The sequence below is a fragment of the Meriones unguiculatus genome, chromosome 1, assembly GCF_030254825.1.
Source record: "Meriones unguiculatus strain TT.TT164.6M chromosome 1, Bangor_MerUng_6.1, whole genome shotgun sequence".
Taxonomy (NCBI): Eukaryota; Metazoa; Chordata; class Mammalia; order Rodentia; family Muridae; genus Meriones; species Meriones unguiculatus.
Window position 1 is genome coordinate 98919061 of NC_083349.1, and position 26811 is coordinate 98945871.

Below are 26811 nucleotides of genomic sequence, written 5' to 3' on the forward strand. Positions count from 1 at the left end.
CTATGTGAGTGCTTAGAAGGCTGGAGGAAAGCATCAGGTGCTGTCGTTGTCCCCCTCTATGACTGTCCTTGAACCTGGAGCTCCTGTTTTTCTGCTAGGCTGGCAGCCACCAAGCCCCAGAAATCTTCACCCCCAATACTGCTGGGGCTTGGGAGACCACATCCAGCTCATGACTCAGGTCTTTGTGGTTGTGCAACCAGCATTCTTATGTACTGACCTGTCTAATGTCCTCAAACTCATACGCAGCTGAAGGTGCCCTTTAACTTCTGATCCGCAGCCTCTACCTCTCAAGCACTGGGTGATAGGCATGCACCACCACGTCCAGTTTAAGTGGTACTGGAGACTGAACCCGGGTCTTTTCTGCAAGCAAGATGCTCGACCAACTGAGCTACAGCTCCAGATCTACCAGGTTTTCTTGAGTGCCTTGGGGGCTGCTGTAGGGTTCTGGGTACCCCTCTGTGTCCCTCCCACCCAATCCCTGTGCTTGATTCCGATACTGTACTTTTTGGAAAGGAGTTTCTTCTTAAAATCTGTTTCCGCTCGCTGTTCAAAAGCAAAGGTTCTAAAATTGTAAATACAGAGAAGCAGAAACATGGAAACTTGCATCTAAAAAGAGATGGCCATACTGTTATGAAATGAGCTGAAAACCTGCATAGTAAAACTAAGAAGGATGAAGACGACTTCAGGGTCTCCTGCCCCTCCCCCACCATGACCTAGAATGCACACCTTCCTTCCCCACATACACACACAATTACAAAAACTCAAGCTTGCCTATTACCTTCCAATTACTGCTGGGATCAAAATGGAAATTTTGGCACTTCGGGGAATTGAAATTAATTGAAAGCAGACTTGAGTTAATTTCCATTTCAGCGTCCTTTATTGAATGGGTCTTTGGTGCATATTTCTAATTTAGCAGAATGAGAACTTTTCATGTTGGGGGAAGGGTGCTGAGGAAATATTCCCCCTGAAACTAAAATAATTCGTCAGGGCAAAGCCTGCAAACATGACCAGAAAGAAAACGTCTATACAACCTTTGCGATGTCCAACAGCTGCTGAAGAAATTGTGCAAAGCACTTGAAGTTGCTTTTTTTTTTCCCTATTTGAGCCAAAAAGCAAGATCACTTGACGATAACAGCAGCTTGTGTGTGCATCGTAGCCTCCAGTGCAGAGCCAGGACGCTGTACTTGGTGACCAGTGGACACAGTGGACACCCAGTCATGTCACACAGAGTGAGACTCACTCAGAGGACTGAGTGCTTGCCCCGACGCCACAAGAAGTAGTGCCACGCATGGTGGTTGGTTTTCTAGTCTTCTGTGTGTTTAAATGCTTTGTACCACAGCACTTTGAAGCATAGAAATACAGGGCACTACTCTGCCATTAAAAAAAAAAAAAGATTAGCACTGCAAAATAAATCAGTAAATAAAAAAATAAAGCATTGATTCCTACTTGATTTTTGCTGTTGCTGAGTTTGTGGTTGTTTTGTTTTCGAGGGAGAAAAGATCTTGCTATGGAGCTGACTGGCCTGGAATTTAACACGTAGCCCACACTGACATCAAAGTCAGAGCAACCCCCCTGCCTCAGCCTCCCAACACATTTTTAGCTCTTTGAATAAACAGATTGGATAGGATAAAAAAAAAAGCGTTTGACAAGTGTAATGAGTGAAAGACATTGAGGGGAAAGTCTAGGAAAAAGGACTACAAGAGCGTCGTTGGGGGCAGCTGGTGATGGTACTTGCTACCAAGCCTAACGATCTGAGTTTGATTCCCAAAACCCACACGATGGAAGGAGAGAATAACTCCAGCAATTTGTCCTCTGACCTTCACATACGGTACCATGGTGCATGTTCTCACACTCACAAAAGGGAGGTGTGACCACTACTCCAAAGAATATGGAAATACAAGCCAGGTATGGTCGGCCATGCTGACAATCCCAGCCTCGAGAGGTGGAGGCAGGAGAATCCGGAGTTCAAAGCCAGCTTTGGATCCACAGTGAGTTCCAGGCCAGCCTGGGTGACAGCACGAGACTAAGTTATTCATTAAAATAGAATCCTGCCACCAGAAAGGCCAAACAAGAGAAGCCTCATCTTGAAAATGTCTTCAAGTCAGCTTCTGATCTGATCTCTTCTTAAGTGTGGCTGCTGTTAAAAATGGAGTGGCCCAATGGGCACAGTGGCTCACACCTGTAACCCCAGCACTTGGGGAGGCAGAGGCAATCAGATCTCTGTGAGTTCGAGGCCAGCCTGGTCTATAAAGCAAGTTCAGGACAACCAAGTCTACACAAAGAAACCCTGTCTCAAAATAACAGAATTAAAAAAAAATTTTTTTTTAAAGGAATGTCCTGCCTCTGAGTTCAGAAAGCGAATGCTGGCTGCCTCCCTAGGCTGAAAGAGACTGAAGAACAGGGGTGAGCACTCATCCTCCATCCCCAGCTCCAATACCACACTCCCCAAAGGCCTCAGGTGCTCTCAAAAAGTCTCTGAGAAAGTGGTCTGGATTTTCACCCAGCAGACTATGAGAAACACGGCATTTACCTCAGACTTTATTCAGATCAATAATCAGAAGTTAAAAGAATCCTTCGATAGTCAGGTGCAGGTCCTGGATTCGTTTCCCAATACCAAAAATTAGTGGGTAGATTAGTGAGAAAGACAAAACTACTTTATTTCATCCAACACAGCGATGTTCCGCTAACACAAAGCCTGTACCCAGCAGCAGGCGTGAAGAACCAAGAACAGCAAGACTCCTAAATAATACTCCTGTTCCGAACCAGCTCTGGTACTCCACTGTTGCCCGCAGCCCCGCATGTGCCCAGAGCCGGTGGGAACCTAGACAAAACACACAGAGCTGACAATTCCTTTCTTGGGAAGCACACACGGTATTCTTCACATCACACGGTGGACTATCCTTGCTTCTCCAGCTCTGCTCCATTGATCTGTTATTATTTTCTTCAGTTGAGATTGAGTGATTGATTTGGTTGAGTTGATGTATGCCAAAATCTGGCAGGAAGGAAAGCATGGTGGCCTGCTGTCTCACAGCCAATGCCTGCCTTGCAGTGACTGAGTCTCAGCCTCCTGTGAGATGTCATAACCCATCAAAATTCAGGACATTCTTCTTTCACACGCTCCTCTGCCTCTTGTTATTGCTTGGTACACTCGAATGTCACAGTGGCTTTTGCGAGCCTGGAGTGTTTCCTGAGCTGTGGATTTGGCAGGAAGGTGTTCTGTAGCTTTTCCTACCCTGGCCTGACTTCCCTCAGTCTCTGTCTCTCAAACATGTTGTCCAGCTAGAGTCTGCTAAGTGGAAGTTAAGAGTCTCTCAGGAACTGTCCATGGGAGGGATACACTTCCACTTAAAGGCAGACTCTGGCGGTAGCACAATGCCTTTAACCCCAGCACTTGGGAGGCAGATGCAGTCTCTATGAGAGCTCTATAAGTTTGAGGCCAGCCCAGTCTCTCTAGCAAGTTCTAGGCCAGCCAAGACTACCTAGTAGAACTCTGTCTCAAACAAACAAACAAACAAACAAACAAAAACATCAACTTAAATAGAAAGCAAAGTGACATTCACTGCCCCTTGGTAAGGCCACCTAGAGGTGAGGGGGGAGACAAGCTGAGGTCCCTTGGAGATATGCAGAGGGACAGTCATGTCCTCCAGAGGAAGTTTCCTCCAGCCAGGGAGAGCCTATTTGCAGAGATGGGGCTAGGTGGGGTGGGAGGAAGGGTGGGGATCCATTGGGGAAACAAAGCAGCAGTCCTGAGGAAATACTCCATCTGCTGAAACAGAGAAGTTGCAGGACTCACGCATCCCAAATGAGGTGGCCGAATCAGCGCACACTGTAAAATAGATCATCAGTCACCAGGGCCTATTTTAGGTGCGAGGGGAAACCAGGTTACTGCTGCCTCTCCTGGGAGAATGGTTTTCATCATTCAGATAAATGACATCCAATTTGGATCTGCCTTTGGCACTTTTAAGACTGCTAAGGAATAACAGTGAAATTCAGTCTTCAGGATGATCATAACTTCCTACCACTGCCCAGGGAGCAGACTCCAGAAGTTGGAAATCACAGACAAAATTCTGCAGATCTATGACTTTGGAAATATGGGTCATAGTCAGTGGATGTACCCTGAGGGACAGTGATATTCTCCGGCCACTAATACCACAACCTCGCCCTTCAGAATCCTCATTTACAAGCTGTGTGCAGCCCACCTAAGGATCTCAGTCCCATAGTTCCCTGCGTGAACCCCCAGCCCCCACAAACTCAAGTCCTCTTCACCTTCAAAGGGCAGTTACGCCTCATGGCCTCCAAGAAGTATACCATGCAGATTTCTGTTTGTTCTATGAAACCGGGTCTCCAGTAGCCCAGGCTCTCTGCACAGTTGAGGATGACCTTGAACTCCTGATCCTCTTGCCTCTGTTTCCTAAGTGCTGGGATTATGGGCATGCACCACCACCTTTCTTTTCATGCATTACCAGGCAGCAAACCTAGGGCTTAATGCATGCTTGACTAGCAGGCTACCAACTCTAGCCTAACCCTGCCTTGGCAGGTTTTTAACTGTCATCTCTCCTGGAGAAGCCAAAAAACATCGTCCAGGTCATCCTGATTAGAATCCAGAGGCACAAACTTAAATATGAAAAAAATGTCCTATTTATTATCTTAGGCAGTCTCCGAGAACCTTGGCTAACATCCAACTTGTTACATAGCCCAAATGTGCTTGAACTTCTGCTCTTCTGGCCTCCACCTCCTGAGCATGGAGATTTTAGGTGTGCGCCACCACACCCAGCTTACAAAATTTTCTTGATCAATGACCAGTGTGGACATCATTCGTTTTATTATTTTATATTATCAGCTTATTTCATATACGACCTCCCCAGACTAAGGCATACTGAATCCAATATTTTCTTTTTTAGACAATGAGTCTCTCACTGTAGGCCAGGGTGGCCTTGGCCTGTCAGGAATACTGAGAATATGGGCACGTGCTCCACGCCAGACTATTAAAAAAAATACATATGCATCTTGCAGTTAGTTGGTTGTCTTGGGAACAGAGAGGAAAGGACAGCCCTGTTGTCGAGAGCCCAGGACCAGGAGAGACCGGCTCTAACAAGCTGACCTCTGATGCGTGTGCTTGTGCACGCCTTGCCCCATACGGGTGAGTAATTAGTGTAAGAAAGGGGTGTGAGAGGGGTCTGGAACTAGGCCAGGTGTAGTGGTACACACCTGGGAGCCCAGCACTTGGGAGGCTGAGGCATGGTGAAAAGTCCAAGGCCACCCGAGGTTATAGAGTAAGGCCTTTTCTCAGATAAGAATGCATGGGGACTAGATGTGTTCAGACCCCTAAGCCTCTCATTTTAACTTCCTTATTTGGAACAAGTTAGAACACAAGTAAATGAATGAAACAATGGGACAGCTGGGCACAACGGCACATACATGTTGGGTCACCTAAGTCCAGGAGTTCAAGGCCAGCCTGGACAACATAACGAGAGCCTGACTCTAAAAATAAATAAAGGGCCCTCCCTCTCCCTCCATGCTGAATTACATATTTCTTGTCTCTCAGATACTTGGACAGAAATCCTATTTTTCGTAACTTTTTTAAGAATTCTGAAAAACAAGAATGTCCTCACTTGGAATGTGTGCTCAGGACTTCCTGACACAGTTCAGGGAAATCACTCCCTCATCAGCTGTGCTCATTCATCCTGTTCGCAACATCACTGGGAGAGAGCCTTTGTCTGAAAGCACGGTCTAACAGGGCTGCCCACGTCACTTCCTGCCTTTCATGCTCTGTGTGCTTTGCTTTTAAGAATGCTTCCATTTTGCTTTGGGATAATGTGCCCTCTTAGCATTTTCGTCAGGCTCTGTCCATAAAACCAGGCAAAAACATTCCCCAAAGGAGCAGAAGTAGGCATCATACTTGTAATCCCAACACCAAAGAGGCTGCGATTGCTGCAAGCTTGAGAACAGCCTGGTCTACACAGTGCCTTTCTGGTTAGCCAGAGCTACACAGGGAGACCTAGACATAAAACATCAATCAATGCCCCACTCCCAGTGTCAGGGAATGGGAAGGGCACTAGACTGAACTCCTCCTCACCCTTCTCCAGTTCTTATTTCAGTACTCACTCCCCAAAGTGAAGTTCAGAACTCTAGAACGTCCTCCTTCAATGCAATAGGATCTGATCCTCCTTTTTTTCAAACAGTATAAGACGTGATTGTAATCTAAACCATGATTTTCTGCCATTGTCTGTTGTAAAATTCTCATTTTCTAAGATATTATAAATTTCTTGAATAAAGAGTCTGTGTTCTCAGCACTCAGGGAGGCAGAGGCAGGCAGATATCTGTGAGGCCAGCCTGGTCTACAAAGCGAGTCCAGGACAGCCAAGGCTACACAGAGAAACCCTGTTTCAAAAAACAAACAACACAAAAGGAGTCTGTTTTTTTTCTCCTGCTACTTTCCACGGCAGCCTTTCTGTGTTGTTGTTGTTTGTTTTTTTCGGTTTTTTTTTTCCCCGTTCTGTGTTTTTACACAGATGAGAAGTTCAATAAAAATGTATGGACCATGAACAATGGACAATGTATGGACATGCCCAAACACTGTCAACAGTATTTATCACTTAACTCTTTGCTTTAATTAATTGCTAACAATCCTTTCAATGACCCCATTATTTAAATATCTGGCAATCAAGGATCATGGGAGTGTAAGCTAAGGAAAAAGAATTGGTCAGATTATAACAGTAGAACAAAGGGTTTTAATATTCTGTCTGGGCCTCAAAGATTATTTTCAGAGTTATAGCATCATAAAATGGGGTGGCATGCAACAGCTCAGCTCTTACGTATATACAGAAACTTCCACTGATTTATTTCAAAAGTCAATCTTTTTCTTTTTTTCATCCTCTTTTTCACCAGTCTAGAAACCTCACTGAGTTTGCTCATTTCTTAACAGCTGGATGACTCTCCTTGTCACCCTAGTATCTGCTGTTCATCTGCTTGGGGAGCCATGTTTCTGGTCTCCAAAACAAACTCTGCTTTAAGAGGTGAATAAGCCAAAAGTTGCATAGAAACTAAACACACAAAACCAAATCACGCTGGCCATCTGAAAGAATGTCCTTTATCCCCTATTCCTTTCTGTATATGGTTTGGCTTAGGGCCTGGCCTGCTGTGGAGACATGGAACTACTTATAAACTTGGGTGTGACATTCAGATGAAAAAGATTCCTACTTGCTAAAATCTTGTAAATTTGGTTATCATAGCTTTAAATGCTCCATTTTTGAGGCATGACCTCCTGTAGATATGGCTGGCCTTGAACTCACTGGGTAGCCCAGGATGACCTTGACTCCGGCCCTTCCTTTTCACAAACACCCCGTGCTGGGCTTGCAGGCATGGGCCACCACAGCTGCCTTTTTGAAACCTAGTGTGTGGTAATTCCTATTCATGAAAATTAAACAAGCACAGAGGTGCAATACATTCAGAAAATCATTACAGCATTTGGACTTGTAGAGACACAGAGGAGCTTGTTCTGTGATGATTCAGGAGCATAAAGGATGAGGAAAGATGAGTTCAAGATCCTCTCCAGCCCCAGTAAAGCTAGTTTCCTCTGGCTTGACAACTTCAGAAACTACTACATAGTAAAGATTTTAGAAAGACCTATAGTTTCTGTTTAAAAATAATTTTAATTGCAATGGCTCCTGTTCGTTGCTTTACTCACTCTGCTGTAGCATTTACTATAAACTGTGGGTGGTAAGTACCAATTTCTTGCTGACCACCTTCGTCTCCCAGCTCCACCTCATGAGGGCTTCAACGTTTTGTTTACTCTGCATTCTGTAAGATCTCAGTCAGGGTCTAGCACATATCCTGAATACATTGGTAATGAATGAACTCACTTCCTAAAGATCAACCCAAAACTTTTAAAAAAGTCCAAATGACTTCACCAAATCCTAAGGTCCTGCTTTAAGGAAGAATCCTACAGGGGGTGGAGAGATGGCTCAGAGGTTAAGAGCACTGGCTGCTCTTCCAGAGGTCCTGAGTTCAATTCCCAGCAACCACATGGTGGCTCATAAGCACCTATACCAAGGTCTGGTGCCCTGTTCTGATGTGCAGGCCTACATGTAAACAGAACACTTTATACCAAATAAATAAAAGAAAGAAAGAAAGAATCCTACAGAGTGCCAATTTCTTTTACACACATAGCCATTACAAGATCTAATGCCCCTGCCTCAGTCTCAGTTGGGGGGGGGGGTGGAATCTGAGATTTCAATTACAGAAGATCCGGGTTAAAATCCCAGGCCACACATTATTCTTCCGTGGTCGAAAGCACCTAGCTTAGAAATGAGCCTGACATTGCAAGTCCAGTTGACACTGGAAAGGAAGCCACCAGCATCCAGGCACTTGATAACCACTGGCCTAAGCAAAATTAGGGCTGGCTTGGGAGCTGCCTAGGAGCCAAGCCATCACTAAAACATCCCCTGCAGGAGGCTGGGGCGATGGGAGAGATGAAGGATTGAGAGAGTTTAGTATAATGTGGGGGGGGGGTCTACCATATATGGGCTTGAAAAGAAACGGGAGCCAAAAGGCTCCTAAAACTGAGCCTCGTTTCCTTAGGGTTGTGTGGAGTACAGCTGTTCACCCGCGGAAAGCTGACTGCCCGTGGGAGAGCGGCAGGAGGCCCTTTCTTTTCCTCAGGTAGTGTGATCCAGCTCTGCCTCAGGACAGCTCGGGACTCTTCTACCGGCTCCCCAGCTAGGCAAATCACTAGCTCGCTAAGCCCTCTGGGGCCGCTCCCCGAGACAGAGCCTCGCAAAGCCTGTCAAGGAGGTTCTGTGTGTCCCTGCTACCAGTCGCGCACTAGCTGGTACCATTTTGCTGCTTCACTTCTCTAGTTCACAGAATTTCAAACTAAACTTTGTATGTTTAGTTGGTATATGTGACACAGATGTGTACATGCTCATAGTTTGTGCATTTCATCAAACACATGCACGCCGTGGCATCCTTGTGCCATCTTCTCCCCCTTCAATGTATTTATTTTTTTACTTACTTACTTGCTTATTCTTCTATGTGTATGAGGATTTCCCTACACTTGTGTACACTATGTATACACCTGTGGAGGCCAGAAGACCTTCTCAGATTGCCTGGACTGGGATTTCAGGGGCTTGTGAGCCACCTTGTGAGTGCTTAGAACACGCCTGAGCCCTCTGCAAGTACGGCAAGTGCCCTTGACTGCCAAGTCATCTCTCCAGCCCACATTTTCTTACAGAAGGGCATTTCTTGTCCCTGCAGGCTCAGTTCACACGCCCCTTTCTCAGGGAAGCCCGCCTGATCTCCAAGGCATAATTAACCACGCTGTCTTCTGCTGTGTTCCCATGCCACAGGAAGAGACCATAAACTGTGCTCTCTTCCTGCTGAGAATCATCACCAAACTATAAATCTTGCTGGCAGGATCCAGCTTCATGTACAACTTCTGGTCCTATCAGGTACTTGGTTCTTTTGGTTTGGGTTTTGAAACTAGGTCTGGCTGTGAGCATCACATGAACTCACAGGTTTCTTCCTCAGCCTCTTAATTATAGGCACCTGCTACCACAGAGCCTAAGTTTTTAATGTTTCCTTTTTATTTATTTTAAAAATATTTTAATTAATTTATTTTTATTCACTTTACATCCTCCCCTCCCAATCCCACCCTTTTTTTTCTTCCCCTCCCCCTCCCCTTTTCCTCAGAGGAGAGCTCCCTTTCCCATCCACCCCAGCTCATCAAGCTGCATCAGGATCGAGCTCGTCCTCTTCCCCTGGGATCTGGCAAGGCAGTCCTGCCAGGGAAAAGTGAGTAAAAAGCTGACAAGTGAGTCCATGTCCAACGCAGTCCCCACTTCCCTTACTAGAGGACCCACATGAGGCCCATCTGCTATATCTTTGTAGGGGGCCTACGTCAAGTTTAAGCATGGTCCTGGGTTGATGTTTGTATTCATCCCTTGATAATTTCATATATGTCTTTAATACATTTTTATTATATTCACCCCTATTACCCTCTCTCACTCTTTTAAAATTGTTAATTGGTCAACTACAATTGTATTCTAATGGCATAAGCTTTTAGGTACAGCATAATGTTATCATATCTGCATACAATGTGGATTTATTAAATCAAGCTAATTAACATGCTCATCATCTCATATATTTAACATCATTTATGGTAGGAACATGTGAAATTAACCCTTAACAACTGAGACACACAGTGTGCTCTTTACTATGGCCACTTTGCTGTGCAATAGATATTTCTAAGACACAAAATAAAACAAACCGTCTGGTCCTCCTGTCAGAAACCTGCACACTCTGACCAATGTCTCCCCAGTCTACATCTCAGCACCCACCCTCAGGCTGTAGTAAGCACCAAAGTCCTCTCTATGACTTTTAGATGCCAATTGTAAGAGAGATCATGAAGTAATGCTTTTCTGAATCTTGCTCATTTCACAAGGCTCAACATCTTATCCTCCTAGTGTGCTAGATTTGAAGCCTGAGGATAAATCATCTCCTTCAAGACAATTTACTCAATCTTAAGAAATTTGCTTCAGATGCTTTGGTATTTGTTGTGTTTGTGCACATATTTATACCTGAGGATGGATGGATGGATGGATGGATGGATGTGTAGTGTGACTTATTTTGTGTGCCTGGCCCTTTGAAGGATCCCAGTTGCTAGTCAACTGGCCCTTTGGGAATGCTTAGCAGTTAGAACTGCTTGACCCTATGACCTTCAGTGCTAAACTTCTGAACTATGCCTGTTGAACTTCTGGGAACAGGAGAGGATATAAAAAGCCAGCAGATGCTAAGAGAGCTTGAGTGGGGTTAACAAAGACAGTTGGTGCAGGAAGAAAGAAGACTGAGCAGGGCTAGAGAAGAGAAGGCAGTTGATGCAGAAAAGAGGTTGAGCCAGGAGAAGCTGAACAGGCAAAAATACTGTTAGGAGACAGATTAAAAAAACAAAACAAAACATGAAGAACCCACAAAGTAGCAACAAAGAAGAGCTACGTGGATGTGCGTACATGTGTGTGCGTACGTACGCCTGTGGAGGCCAAACGCTGACATCAGGTGTCTTCTGCAGTTGCTTTCCACTTTACTTTTTGGAACAGCCTCTCTCACTGGCCCTGGAGCTCGCTGGTTGCTGAGAATGCCTGGCCATTGAGCCTGAGGGATCCCTCTGTCTCCACTAGCACTGGGATTAAAGGTGAACACCACTGTGCCTAGCTTCCTACATGGCTTCTGTGGATCCAAACTGGTGTCTCCAGGATCGTACAGTGAGCCCTCTCTAACCTGAAACACTCATTTATAGACTACAAAATCCGCTTGTGTTTTGAAGATAAATAGATTTATGTCATCCATTCGTACTCCTGTCACTGGGAGCTTCTCTCAATGGATGCTCACCTTTGTGGTTAATAGTTTCTTTCCCTAAAGAAGAGCACACAGTGTTTTATTTGCTTATATTATAAAGAGACCGGTTCTTTTTATTTCATAACTAATGAGTTGTTAAAGAAAAACGGGGGGCGGGGATTAATAAATGGCCTTTCACCTACATTGTAAATTTTGTTTTAAAAAATGCCCACTATCCAAATATGTAGACCGGAAGTCTTGGACAGAGCTATTATTTGCTAAAGACCAAATGCCCCTGTGTCACATAATGTAGAGCCAAGCGTGGTGGCACACATCTGTGATGCCAGCACTCAGGAGGCTGAGGCCGGACGGTCAGGAGTTCCAGGGCAGCCTGGGCAACATGAAACCTTGTCTTAAACAAAAAAGGGAGGAAGAGATAGATGACATATACATATTAACATGTGCAATATATACAAGTTTACCTTTTGAAGCCTTTATGGCACCTGTGAAAGTTTAAACTAATAATATTTTAATATTTTATTCAGTGAAGTGTCCTTGGGAGTTTATGAAGTCACCAAAAAGAATCAGAGGGTGGGAGAGGACCTAGACCCCCTGCTGAGATGTAGCCCATGGCAGCTCAGTCTCCATGTGGGTCCCCTAGCAAGGGGAGTAGGGGCAGTCTCTGACATGGACTCTGTTGCCTGATCTTTGATCACTTCCCCTGGTGGTGGTGGGGGGCAGCCTTGCCAGGCCACAGAGGAAGAGGATTCAGGCCATCCTAATGAGACTTGATAGGCTGTGGTCAGATGATAGGGGAGGAGGGCTCCCCCTTTCTGAGGACTAGAAAAAGGGGAAAGGGGGGGAAGAGGGAGGGGGGGTGAGACCAAAGGGAGACGAGGGAAGGGATTACAATCGGGATATAAAGTGAATAAATTATAAAAAGTAAATTTTTAAAAAGTAGAGGGTGAGGCAAATATTAGAGTTTTAGGTATATCAGGTTAAGTACAGCCCAACGGAAATGAACCAGGTAGGCTGGTAAATGTTGCTTTTCAAAGGGAACTACAAAAAGAATCACTCCAGGACCACAGCTCATGCTGAAATGTGGAAGGCCTGACCCACTGTACCTTCTTTCTGGCTGGTTGCAAATGATTCCTCTGCAGCTACTGGATACAGGAGGAGGGAAAGGAACAGGCTCAGAAGTGGGCCACCCATTAAAGGGCTAACTCCAAGCTGATTGTGCACAAAGTCCTGCAGCCCACAGCAAAATGCACTGTCTGGAATCTGAGTCCTTTAATAAGTAGTTACTGAAGTTACTTCCATTTCCTCTGTAAAGCAGCAGCCTTCCACCAGTCCCGCTTGCTTTGGGCAGTGTATCTTTTAAGCAGCTGATTATTTAGCCAGTAATCCCAACCTAAGCCAAGGGAACTTCTCTTATTTTAACCTTTATTATTTTCATCTTTTATAGTGCTGGAGAGTGGACCCAGGGCCTTGTGCATGCTAGAGAAGCAATCCACCACTGAGCTACAGTCCCGCCCCTGTGCCCAGTCCTCTCAGACTTATGCTGGATTCTATGACAAAGACAGGCAGAGCCAGGCATGGTGATTTGTGTCTATAACCCCAGCCCTTTGGAGATGGAGACAGGGAGAACTGGGAGATCAAGGTCATCCCTGGCTACACAAATTTGAGGCTGGTTTGGGATATCTAACTCCCTGTCTCAAAAGCCCAAAGCCAAGGCCAGTGAGCTGACTCATCAGGTAAAGGTGCTTGCCATCAAGTCTGATGAGGGACTAATATGGCAAAGGGAGAGAACAGACTTCCACCAAGTTGTCCTCTGACCTCACATACAGCCTGGCACACACACCAAAATCTAAGTCTTAGAAAACAACGGTGATGTGGCTCCATGCCCTCTCTGGCCTCTCTGGTGTTTGCTGATGCTGAGCCCCTCTATTCTTCCCTGACGCTGGCTACCTCTCTAACCTCCAGAGTCCTTCAAGATCCCCAGTGCCATTCTTTTCTGGGTTCCAAGACTTGTCCCAGTAGAGCTGAGCCCTACTTTTGCTGCTGTTCTTATCGTTTTGTTTTGTTTTGTTTATTTTGTTTTGTTTTGTTTTGTTTTGTTGAATAGGGTCTCGTGTAGCTCAGGCTTCCTGGGCCTTCTGCCTCCACTTCCCAGGAGTTAGGATTACAAGTGGGTACCACCACACCTAGAAATTCTACTTTTCTGGGTTGCCATAGCATCTAGCCACATTCTTATGATGATACTTACATCAAATAATTAACTTAAATGTTTCACTTCAAATAAATCAGGGTGCCTAAAACCTTCTGAACTATAGGCAAAATTTTAAGTGATTCATTTCTTCTGGGGAAAGGATTTAGAGCACACACCAGTCTATCAAAGTTATTCATAATCATTCCCTCAAAAATAAGCACTAGATTATGAGTCCCAGAAAACATGGTGAGTTTCGTTCTTAGCATTTCTGTCTGAAGATGACCCACGTTTGCTGAGTGAGAAATGTTTAATGTTAATTATTTATTCTAGTAAAGATATATCATAAATCAATTTCCTCTAATCATGGTTTTCTTTTTCCTCAATCTCATGGTGATCCCTCTGCCTTAGCTTCCCAGGTGCAGCAATTACAGGCATGTGTTTCCAGTGAAAGCAAAGACAGGCAAGGCAAAACACCAAGAATGTTAGAAGGCTGCGGTGAGAGATGGGATAAGCTCAAAAGCTTTACTTACTCACAAAGTCTGTTTGCTTTTCAGAATGTTTTGATTTATTTATTAATTACACATACCACTGCATGCACGCGAGGCTCAGAGAACAACTTATTATGCAAGTTGGTTCTCTCCTTCCACTGCATAGGTCATGGAGATTGAACTCAGGTCAGCCTTGGCTGTTCTGGACTCTCTTTGTAGACCAGGCTGGCCTTGAGCTCACAGAGCTCTGCCTGTGTCTGCTTCCCTGAGCGCTTGGGTTGCAGGTGCTGGCCACCTGTTGGCTTTCTAAACGGTGCTTTTTCAACTATTTGTGTTAAACTACTGTATTACTTTATGTGGACGATGTTTTGTCTATACGTGTATGCTGCCCACCACATGTGTACAGTGCCCACAAAGGCCAGAGAAAGGTGTCAGGTCTCCTAGAACTAGCGTCACAGATGGCTGGGAGCCGGCGTGTGGGTTCTGGGAACCAACCCTGGGTCCTCTGGAAAAGCAGCCAGTGCTCTTAACTGCTGAACCATCCATCTCTTCAGCCCCAAGTTCAGATACTTTTAAGACAGGCTCTTACTCTATATAGCTCAGGCTGATCTAGAATTCGCTATGTAGTTCAGGCTGGCCTTGAACACTCTGCAATGCCCTGCCTCCGTCTTCTGAGGGCTGTCTGGTGTACACACTGGGCAGGATTTTTTTTTAATATGTCAGACATTTAGCTTCAAATCTTAGCTCTGCGATTAATTTAGTTTTGTGATCCTGGGAATGGAAAGTAATCTTTGGACTAAGCAGATAGGCCGGTACTTGCTAAGCAAGCATGAAGGTTTGAGTTCAGATACCCAGTACCACTACTACCCCCAAAAGCCATCTATAACCCCAATGCTAGGAAGGGATGGAGGCAGCAGGGCCTGGGAGCTTACTGGCCACCAGCCTAACTGCAACTGTGAGCACTGGGTTCAGTGACAGTCCCTGTCTCAAAAATAAGGTGGAGAGTGTGAGGGAAGATGTCCAAGGTTGGCTTCTGGCCTACACGTATGCACTGGTAAATGCACCTGTGTACACATGTGCTCACACACATGCTCCCACACATCCCATGCACAAAAAGTCAAAATGCAAGTCCACTCATCTTGGTAAGCCCATTTCCTCAACTGTAAAGTGAGTTGTCTGGGCTATCCCATACGGTTATTATGTGACAGAGCCAGAATAAAGTAGGGACTCAGAAGATATTAGTTCAGTGTCATCTTTCCAGGGGATTTCTGCAATCCCCAAATTATCCCAAATAGAACTCAACAGTTTATTAATTAAAACAGTTCATTCCTTGTCAGTATTACAGGTAAGCAGTCATACGTATGTTAAGAGCCTGAAGTAACATGCGTAGTTTAGTGGGTGGCTATTATTTCTGGCTGCTACCTAAGGAAATTGTTTTTGTTTAGTTGACAGTTTTCAAACAGAGGCTTACAAAATTCCCCCACTCTATCTACTATAACACGCTTCTATTTCTATTTTCTATTTCCAGAAGGATCACTGTTCAGCCCTCTACTGTCCTTTTATCTGTGCTCCCATTAGAAACAAGATCTTTGTGGTTTTTCACTCACCTCGGGCCTCGTCTCCAGCAGGAGACATCACATCAGGTTTTGGAAGTCTTCTTCCTGATTACTCTAGAGGGTCTATAAAAGACAAAATGCCGTTGACAATGACAACTACCTCACATTCTATACCATCCTTTCCCCATATAATTATGTAATGAAATCCGGTTACATTTGCATTCCCCTGTTAAAATTCTCTAATTGTTCAAATCCATCTGAGAAGAAGAAGAAAGCAAGGCTTTGCGCCCCTTCCCTACAGAGTGTATTCCTTCGAGGTGGCTGACAAAACCAATTCCCATGCACTTAAAGCTATAGCTAGACTACTCCAGCGTAAGTTGGGAGGCTTTGCTCCATCAAGAGTTTGGAGAGGTTGATCTGGCCCTAAAATATTAAAAGCCACAAATCCAGGGTTGCTTTCTCAGTATCCCACACTGAAAGAAATATTCTATACCGAAGTCTCAAAAAGCTACTTCAAGTGACAAGTGAAATAGGTTTGTAAGGAGTTTTTCCAGAGGGCTAATTCAGGCGATCTGCCATAAAAATTAAATACAGATTCACTTGGAAAACACTCTGTGGTTTGTATGTTTTTGCTAGCAGTGTGGTAGAGCCCAAGTCTGCTGGTTTTTAAAGATTTTACTTTTTTTTGCAGTTCTGGGGCAATTTAGCTGTTCACTCCACCCACATGAAAACAGTTAGCACACTAGTACTCACAGTCACCTTTTCGTGAGGGTCAAGGGACATAAAGGCCGGAAGGAGGGAGAAGAGTTGGGACAAGGGACACCAGGACCGACTACGTCACCTTTGCCCTCTTGTCTAGAGTCCCATCCTCCAGTCTGAGTGAGTCTATGCTTTTTGCTCTTTTTTAACTTTTCCTTTAACCGTACTATAAATGCTGCCCTTTCACACAGGGTGCCGCACTCTGCTCCAAAGGCGTGAAAGTGGCCATGCCAAGCCTGATGCCGCATCTGTCAGCCACAGCCAGGTGACACCCACAACTGATACATCTTCTCCAAAACCCTTGTTCTGTCAATAACTCCATTAAGTGATTATATTCTCCTTCCCCTCTCACGCTTAGCTGCAACCTTGAGGCAAGGTTTTAATCCATGGGATCAAACAAATAGTGTTTTCCTCTTAAAAGTGAAAACACATCCATTTCTTTCCACTTCTTCCTGGTGGTCAAATACCAATGGGCTAAGAGAGGCCCTAATAATCTTTTTGGACTAAAAAGTGCTGTGCCAAGAAGCAGAAACAAATGAGCAACACAAAGGAACCTGACTCCCTCATCAGAGTAACTCATCGAATAGCTTAGACTGTGTAACTCCTTCTTGTTTGCTTCTTTTTCAGGAATGAGAAAGAAATGTCTTGTTTAAAGCCCTATTATGTTGGCTTTTCCCATCACACACAGATGAACCCGATCCTTACTGGTATACTAGCCCCCAGGCAAATTGTCTAGGAATAAGAACAGTCTTTAATGCTGGAGTGTTTCTCACATTTCCTCCGAGACTGTGCTTTCTACTTATTGATGACAGAAGATCCAACTCTTCAGTGGTCCCGAGGGTGTCCCTCCAGCTCTCATTTTCATCCTTGCCCTGTTTGTTGCTCATTTTTTACCACTCATTCATTTGGGCTCTTCTGCCACTCCTTCAGGAAGAAAGAAAGCTTGGCCAAAATTAAGATTTCTCCTTCTTTGTGGATTATAGAAAAACAGAGTTTCTTAAATTCAACAGATTTTATTAGGCACATGTAGTATAAAAGGCATGTGCCTTATGGTGACATAAGTTTTGTTTTTTTTGTTTTTTTTTTAAATGATGCTCCTGCTCTAGGAGCTTACAGTCTAATGGCAAAAAAAAAAAGAAAAATTAATTGCACAAATAACTAGGACCCATAATGCAGTAAGCTCAGAGGACAAAGGATGAGCTCCAGCTTTGAGAAGATGGGCTTTGATGAGCTTTGCAGGAAATGGTAAACCATAGGGTCACAACAGAACAGAACACACAGGGCATAGGGGATCCCAGGGAGCCTGTAAGTAGAGCAGAAAGGTAAGTCTGGCCAGGCAGACTGCAGCCAACCCTCCATGGGCTGTGAGGAGCTTCTTTGGAGGCTAACACGCAATGAAGAGAATAAAGAGCTGCCGGGGCTTTTAAGCACAGAGGCAACAGGTCAGACATTGGGTAGGCGATGATTTTAATACTATCCAGAGAAGCCAGCTGCAAAGAGGTCAGTGGGGAGGCCCCTCTAATAATCCAAGGAAAAGACAATGATGCCCTGAATTCTGCAAGCTTGTACGAGGAAAGGAGGGCACAGATGAAAGTGAGCTGAATGCCTGCTTTGCTTAAGAAAATGAGTTAGACTGTATCACGGATTCAGAAGAAGAAAATATAGCTGTAAAGATTTTACAAAACCAAACTGACTGGAACTGAGAAGCTAAAGCTTGTTGAACACACTGCAATGGTGAACTCGTGCGTACAATGTTAGTAGACCCTTAACTTCATCTTTGCCAGATGTCACCTGGAAATGCACTGACTGCCAGGAGATAGAAAGGTGGCCACAAGACAAGCATTGCCGGGGGTGTGGTGGCACCTCTAATCCTGGCACTCAGATGCTGAGGCAGAAGGATCTACACAGTGAGATCAAGGCCAGGCTAGAATACACATGAGTTCAAGTGCAGGCTGGGCTACACAGGAGAGCCTTTCTCACTACCACCCCCCACTCCAACCCTCAATGAAAGGAAGAAAGAGTCAGGGCTTGAGGCATAGCTCAGTGATAAATGTTTACCTAATATGTTCTGTACCCTGGGTTTATACTCCAACACTGGAAGAGTGGTTTGGGGAACTCCAGAGAAATATGGCCACCAGCTAAATAGTGGCAGGGAATTTTACATGGCACAGTCCCCCACCCCCATCTCTGTCTCTCTGTCTGTCTCTCTCGCTCTCTGAAATGATCTTACTATGTAGTCCAGGCTGATCTAAACAGAAGTCACTATGTAGCCCAGGCTGGCCTTTAAAAAATGCTAATCCTGCCTCAGTTTCCCCCAGTGCTGGGATTACAAGGATGCATCAGCATGCTACCTCAGGTCCATTGACATCTCACAAGTTATCTTATATACCTCTTTATGGATGTTCTTTAGTCACCCCACACTCCATAAGAAATCTGAGGGGAGGAGACAGTTTAGAGAACTTGGTATTTCCTTGTTGCTCACTGAAACCAGGCCAGCATAGCCCAAGGCAGCATGGAAGGGCTTGGAGTGAACCTTTAAATAGCTTTGAGTTAAGTGGGTCCCTCCCAAAGATAGATCCAAGACAGGTACTCCTTCATCTCAGGAAAACTCCTAGAGATATCTCCTGGACAGATTCAGGCAGCCACTTTGTGTGTGTCTGACTATTCCAGAAGATCACCTCTTCATCAACAAGGCAGGAAACACCAAGACCCACCTTGCGGAGCTACAGAGCAGAAGAAAGCCTGTGTAACACCGAGGAGGGTGCACCCTGTTTAGCTCATCTTATTTGGGGCACTGAACATGCCTTAAAAGTAAGATGAAGATAAGTAAAGTGGTTTCTGGTGCTTTCTCGGGTGGCACAAGTGATTTATCAAGTCCCAGGTGCCTGGCGGCAGCAGTGAAAAAGACACTGGTTAAACCATATTCCTGCTTTACGCAAACTGGGTGGCTGGGGGTAGGAGTCTAAAAGAGGACAGACTCTGCAATGTGACCCTGTCCTTGAGAGAAAAATAGAAAGAATCATTATCTTCATAATGTTTACATTTTATACAACTCCAGAAACTAAGAAAAATGTTAGACAGATCATACACCTGCCCTAAATTCAAAAGCAAAGGTGAAATGAGCCATGGTCTCCTACAGCTGTAATCCTGGCACTCGGGGATGGTGGAGTGAGAAGATGGGAATTTCAAGGTCATCCTGGCTACCTACACAGCTTGAAGCCAGCCTGGAATACATGAAAACCTGTCTCAGAAACAAACAAAATATCTAATGTTCTCCATCTGTTGGGGGGAGGGGGGCGCTGATGAACTGTGTTTTAAACTATCTACAAATCTGAAATTGCATGAAAGCATGTTTCATTTTATTTTTCTTGTTTTTTTGTTTTTTTTTTTTTTAAGATAGAAAGACTACTTTCTAAAGATCCTTCCTTGAAAACGCCCCTGTGCCCCGTGAAAAGCTAAGAATTACTGTCATTAAAGGAAAGAAAGCAGCAGCAGAGGGAGAGAAAAAAGGGAGGTTTCTGACATCACCTCGGGCTTACTGGTGGCTGGCTACGTTGAGGTGTGCTTACTCTGAAGAAGGGAAGCAAGGAGGGAATAATGAGATTCCAGAAGCCCTGTCATTTTCTATTCTAAAGAAATCAAGCAAACGCATGTGAAGTCTTTGCTTGGGACTTCTCTATTAAAGCTTAGTTTGAAAACATTTCATCTCTATTTGAATTAACAGTTAATAGCAGGGCTGAAGAGTTAAGGGCTCAACAGTTGAGAGCGCTGGCTGCTCTTCCAAAGGACCAGATTCAATTCCCAGCACCCACACGGCAGCTCAAAGTTGTCTGTAACTCCAGGATCCACCACCCTCACACAGACAGACATGCAGGCAAAACACCAACGCACATAAAAGAAAAATAAGTTTTTAAGTTAATGACAGGGGCTGGGACTAGAGCTCAGTGGTAGAGTGCTTGCCCAGCATGTATAATGCCCTGAATTTACTCTCCAGCACTGAAAAACAAATTAATAACAAAATGGTCTCCCTTTCAAAAGCCTGAGTTTTCCCACGGGTTTAGAATTGTTCCTTCAGAGTCAAGGTGTCAACAAAAATGTGACTACTAATTAGAGTTAGCAGAAACTGCTTTTGGAGAAGAGTGCTAAAACCCTTTCTCTCTAATACAAATTTCTGATCATTTATGTTGAATCCTTCCCAAGTAACCTTCACTGAAACATCAATATTCTGCATGACATGACTGTATTGAAAGGAGCTGCCTGGAGAAGGCAAGAGGACAAAGACGAGCATACACATCCAGGGAAGACTGCCCCAGCATCGAAAACTCTGCAGCTGTACTACTAATTGTTATGGAATCAAAAGCTCTCAAAAAAGAATAGCACTCTTGAGTGAAATCTTCGTCACACCTCAAGTCCCCATGAACTGTTAAAAATGTTTCACAAATAAGTACCTCTGTGTGATGAACTCGTCTCATTCATGCTCACTCAGCACAGTCACTGTACATAGTCCACTGAGCTCTGACCAAAACTCCGCTACCCTTGTTCTCTGTCCGAGAGGCATAAATAAATCACCACCACCATCCCTGATCTTTTTCATGCTTTAATTAGTCTTAATCCCAAAGAGCCGTGCACATGTTGGTTTAATGCTGCCTTCTAAATCAAAAATTCTATCATCTTTTCTTTAAAACTGTTCTAAAATTTAACCCAGCTTCAACTAAATATGTAAATGTGCAGAACCACCTCAGTCCCCAGACACTTGATGAGCTGACAGCCTGAAAAGATAGATTAAGACACACTATAAACACGAATCAAGAAAGTGCATGTTTTACAGTCATAACTCCTGAAGTGAGAGTTACTTATTTGAATGTCTGCCTTAAATAAGTGTTACTCTGTTTTGAATATGGATAGACTATACCAGAGAGACAGATGGGTAGCTTTGTCCTCTTATACAAATGTTTCCCCTCCCCATGGCTCTCAAGGCATGTACTCACCCCATGGCGCCTGCTGCAGTTAGCTCATCCTCAGACCAAGGCTTATCTGGATTCTGAACTAACTTAAAGACCACAGAGAGAAGCGGTGGAGAGGACTGCCTTCCCTTGAAAGGAGCCTGTCATGTGCTAACAGGCTTTGAAATGAGGGAAGCCAGTGTCTCTTCTAATTACATAAGCTCCAGGTCAACTAATCAAATAACTGAGCCTCAGTGTGGCTTCCCAGGGTGGTGCTTCGGTGGGAGGGCTTGGGCATCTTAGAGAAACTGAAGACCCGCACCGCCAAAACTTACTCCACAGCCTCACAAAAGTTTCACACTTGAAAAGCTAGTATGTACCTTGATACCATAAATACACTGAAGAACAATATAAGGAGACATTTCATTGTGAAGCACATGGTTCCCCATAGAGTACTTCCCAGAGGTTCTGAATTGGCATTGAATGCCCTGGTCCCTGATAACACCCTCTCACCTCATCTTAACTTGTCTGCTATTTAGCTCCTAATAAACCACACTACATCAATAATACTATTTAATTTGAAACAATACTGGCTAATGCTAAACAATGCGTCCAAAAATGTCTAATATTTGGGGATGGGAGTTAAAGACAGGATTTCTTTGAACACTATAATCTATTGAAATTAACAACAAAGCTATTATGAGAAAATAAAAATACCACTTTTAATACTTCAAGAAATATTTTAACCCAAATTTATATTAGTACACTAAACAATAAATATTTCATGTCAATGACATTGAGAAACACATTTACAATATTTTAAATGACATATGACACAGAAGTTACTCATTTCAACACTTTTTTGTTGTTTTGGTCAATTTTGGAATGGAGTTTCAGCAAAAAATAATCAGATCTTTAATTTCATTTTAAAACTACAGATGACATATATTTTGGTAATTTTTTCTATTCAAATTATTTCATTTTTTAATTGTACATATTTATGAGTACAGTACAATAATTCAGTAATGTAGTTCTGATAATTTTAAACATTATGTTATCTGGAAAAGTAACTTTCTAGGGGCCTACCTGGGGATGTAGCTTAAGATTTCTGAGCACAGACTTACATTTTAGAAATTTAGATATAATTCATATACTGCACATAAAATTGTTCCATTGAAGTGAATGATTCAGTATATCTTAGTATATCTACAAGACTATTGTATTATTTAAGAAGGTCATGCACACACGTGTTTTGCTCAAATTTGCACACCCCTCGTTCCTCCGTTATTACTCCCACACCACAGCTTTTCCCTCCTGACTTCGTGTGCTGTTTTAAACCTCCACAGATGTGCATGAATAGGACTCTCCCTCCCCAGAAGCCATTAATTGCTCACAGCATCTCAGCTAAGCCCCTCCTTAATGCATGCTGGGATTTTTGGCTGATTTTTTCTTAATTTTAGTTTTTATTTACAATAAACTCACTTTCACCATTTCATAAACATATATAGTGTGTCTTGATCATATGCATCCCCAACTCCCCTTTCCCACAATCCCTGGATCCCCCAACACATGTTCCTCCTACCTCCATATCACCTCCTTCCTTTTTCTTTTTTTTAAGGCAATTTTTCTCATTCATTAATTCATTAATCACTTTACAGCCTGATTGCAGGCCCCTCCCTTCTGTCCTCCCAGTCCCACCCTCACAGCCCCTCACCTTAGAGAAGAGGAGGACCCCAAGGGGTGCCAACACACCCAGAGGACCCACATGAAGAACAAGCTGCACATCTGCTACATGTGGGTAGGGGGCCTAGGTTCAGCCCATGCAAGCTCTTTGGTTGGTGATTCAGTCTCTGTGAGCCTCTCTGGGCCCAGGTTAGTTGACATGGCAGGTCTTGTTGTGATGTCCTTGATCTTAATCCTTCCCCCAACTCTTCCACAAGATACCCAAGCACCACCTACTGTTTGGTTGTGGGTCTCTGTATCTGTTTCCATCAGCTGCTCAATGAAGCCTCTCAGAAGACAGTCATGCTAAGCACCTGACTGCAATCATAGCATTGTATCATAGTATCGTTAATAGTGACAGAGGTTGGCTCTCTCCCATGGAGTGGATCTCAAGTTGGGCCAGTCATTTAGTTGGCCTTTCCCTCAATCTCTGCTCCATCTTTATCCCTACACTTCTTGTAGGCAGGGTAAATTTGGGGTCAAAGGTATAATCATTTGAGAATTAAAATACAAAACCAAGCTGGGTGTGACAGTGCTCCCCCATAACTCCAGAGATGGGGTTTGAAGGCAGCCTGGGCTATGTATATTCCAGTCCGGCCTCAGAAAGACAAAAACAAAACAAACAAACAAAAACGGATGGAAAGAAGGGGAAGCAGATGACCCAGCAGGTAAGGAGAAAACCAGGACATTGTCCACAAGCTGACCTCAGACACACACACACAGGCATGCACACACGCACATAAGCAAATGGATGGAAAAGAGAAAACAAGGGACCAGGCGTGGTAGCACATGCTTTTTGTTGGTGGTGGTTTTTTGTTTTGGGGTTTTGTTTTTTGTTTTTTGGTGTATGCTTTTAGGCAGTGGAGCTCTGTGAGTTCAAGGGCAGCCTGGTTTACATGACAGGAGTAGATGGAAAGACAGTTCAGAGATTAAGAACTTAATCTTCCAGAGGAGTCTTCCAGAGGACTCAGGTTCTAGTCACAGCACCATCTATAACCCCAGGCCCAGTAGATACAGCGCCCTCTTCTGGACTCTTCTGGACTCCACAGGAACTGCATGCATATAGTGCACTGAGGTACATACAGGCAAAAGACATATATACATAAAATAATAAAAATCTGAAAAAAGAAAGTTCCAGTTCAGCCAGGGATACACGTGATGAAATATTAAGGGAAACAGAGGAAAGAAGGGAAAAAAAGAAACAAGAAAAAATTATAAGCCAATTAAAACCTAGACTAGGAACCTGAGTAGTTGTTTCTCCAAAAAAAAAAAAAAAAAAAAAAAAAAATACAACAGCCCCATGAGCATGCAAAATGCTCAATTCACAGATCTCTGGGAAATGAAAACGAAATCCATAATGTGGAACCATGTCATGTCAGGTTTGGTTTTTAATTTTGTTAGCATACAGACTAGTTTTGTGATTTTGGTGTTGGCCATCCTGACACCAAAACCACAAAACTATTCTGTATGCTAACAAAATTAAAAACCAAAGCAACCACACAGAACTGCTGTAAAGCTGGCATGCAGAAGGTAGAGGCAGGACATGCATGAGTTGGGGATAGCCTGGTATTGCAGGATATTTGATACCATTGTGAGCCCTGAGAGTGAATTGTAAAAACCTGTTTCTAGTTGTGGAGTGGCTCAGCCCTAGCACACACCTTTAACCCAAGAGCTTTCTGTAAACAGGATTAAATAAATTAATCCAGAGGAGGAGCAAGTAACCAGCTGACAGGGATTAAACAGAAAGGAAGGACTTTGAGGTGAAGACAGCATGAAGAAGAAGAGGAGGAAGAGGAAGAAGAGGAAGAAGAAAGGACTTTTTCTTTTTCCTTCTCCCTGCTGAGACTGAGCTGAGTAGAAAGGCTTTTTTCTTCTGGGATGTCAGCTAAGTAGGAAGATCAGCTGTGTACTTTCTCTGCCTCTCTTGAGCTAGAAGGTTTTTACCCCAGTATCTGGTGCCTGAGTCTTTATTGGCAAAATAAAATGATTGAGATTTTATTTATAAAACAGCTTGGGCCATATAATTGAGTGCCAAGCCACTTTAGACTGTGTAACAAAATCATCTCTGAGAAAATCAACCAACTAGCACCACTACCAATAACAACAAGAAGAAAGCCTTAAGGCTGTGGGAAAATGTGAACCCTCACGTACTGTGAGCAGAAACACAAAATGGTATGGCCACTATGGAAGACAGCATGGAGGTCCCTCAGAAACAAAGACATAACTACTGTGTGACCCAGCAAGCCTACTGCAAACTTATCCACAAGAGTTGAAATCAGCATTTCCAACAGGAGGCCCCACTCCTATGGTCACTGCAGCACTGTTCGCAGCAGCCATGCTTGCAAACAACTTGATTGGTCAGTGGGAAATAAAGAAACTGGAGGCGGCACATGCCTTTAATCCCAACCAACACTCAGGAGACAGAGGCAGGTGATTTCCATGAGGTCAGCCTGGTGTACAGAGTGAGCTCCAGGACAGCGGGGGCTACACAGAGAAACCCTGTCTCGGGGATACACATACATAATGGACTACTACTCCGCTTTTTATGACGAAGGTGACATTGTAAAGTGCTGATGACTCAGGGTCTCATAACAGCCGGTCATATGTTGCATGACTCCATTTCTACAAGCTGTGTAAAATACTCAAGTTCATCGAACCAAACAGTAGAGTAGTAGCTGGAGGAGGCTGAAGACAGGGGACAGCGGTGACTAATCTGTGTGAAAGGCTCGGTCAAGCTGCAGCTCTGGGGGTGTTCTGGACAACCTGGCCGCCTGGCAGCAACAAAGTGCTGCACCTAAGTCCTTCCTAAAAGACAGATTTCATGTTCAGCTTTACCAGCACTGCAAATCAATTCTGTGGGGACCAACTGGTTGCATACTTACAAAGGGTAACTCATGAAAAATGTTATTTCTTCCTAAATAAACGGTTTGTGAAAGCACAAACTGGAGGGAGGGTTGGACTAGAAGTATGGGGACAGCAATTGTCTTAGCCACAATCTGCAGAGTCCCGCTCCACTTCTAAAAATGCATGAACTCTGAACTGATTCACCAATTTATTTAAAGTTATTAGCTAGTGAAAACAAAATTCAGAGGTCGGGAAGAGGGCGCAGTGGGCAAAGTGCTTGCCCTGCAAACATGAGGCCCACGCCCACGCTCCAGGTATGGTGGTATGTGCCTATAACACCAGAGCTCAAACGGGGCGGGCAGAGACTGAAGGATCTGGGGGCTCTGGCCACTCAAATTAGCAGAAACTGTGAGCCTCGGGTTCAGGAATGAGATGAAGAGAGTTGGGTATAGTGGCAAATGCCTTTAATTCCAGCAGTCAGGAAAAGAAGCAGGTGGATCTCTGTGAGCTTGAGGCCAGCCTGGTCTACCTAGTGAGTTCTAGGCCAGCCACGGCTATATAATGAGACCCTGTCTCTAAAAAAATTTAAAAAAAAAATTATGTAAAAAGTGACTGAAAGGACTTTTTGGTTTGGTTTGGTTTGGTTTGGTTTGGTTTGGTTTGGTTTTTGGTTTGGTTTGGTTTTTGGTTTGGTTTGGTTTGGTTTGGTCAAGACATGTGTAGCCATGGCTGTCCTGGAACTCACTCTGTAGACCAGGCTGGCCTCTAAATCACAGAGATCTGCCTGCCTCTCCTGAGTGCTGGAATTAAAGGCGTGTGCCACCACCACCTCACTGGAAAAGGACATTTGACATCAACTTCTGGCTTCCACATGCACCAGTGTGGACAAGGCACACAGACACACACACACACGCCCACACACACAAGCACACCCATGCACACACACAGGCACACACAGC

General features: G+C 44.1%; 1 protein-coding gene across 14 annotated transcripts in view; it reads right to left on the reverse strand.

The window, feature by feature from the left end:
- Positions 1-21480, reverse strand: part of Arhgef33 (Rho guanine nucleotide exchange factor 33) — a 121691-nt gene extending 100211 nt beyond the window's left edge. For 10 of the 14 annotated variants that reach the window (XR_009584497.1, XM_060363951.1, XM_060363944.1 and 7 more), the window contains exons 1-2: positions 21332-21479; positions 15636-15707 (exon numbers count right to left, since the gene is read on the reverse strand). Coding sequence is in view for 9 of the 14 variants with exons in the window: in XM_060363951.1 (XP_060219934.1) it covers positions 15636-15663 (28 nt within the window). In the remaining 5 variants the exon portion in view is untranslated. Of the gene's footprint in view, positions 1-15635; positions 15708-21331 lie in introns of all 14 variants that reach the window. The other 4 variants (XM_060363979.1, XM_060363972.1, XM_060363936.1 and 1 more) reach the window with 3 other exon arrangements.
- Between the last annotated feature and the right edge of the window lie 5331 nt (positions 21481-26811).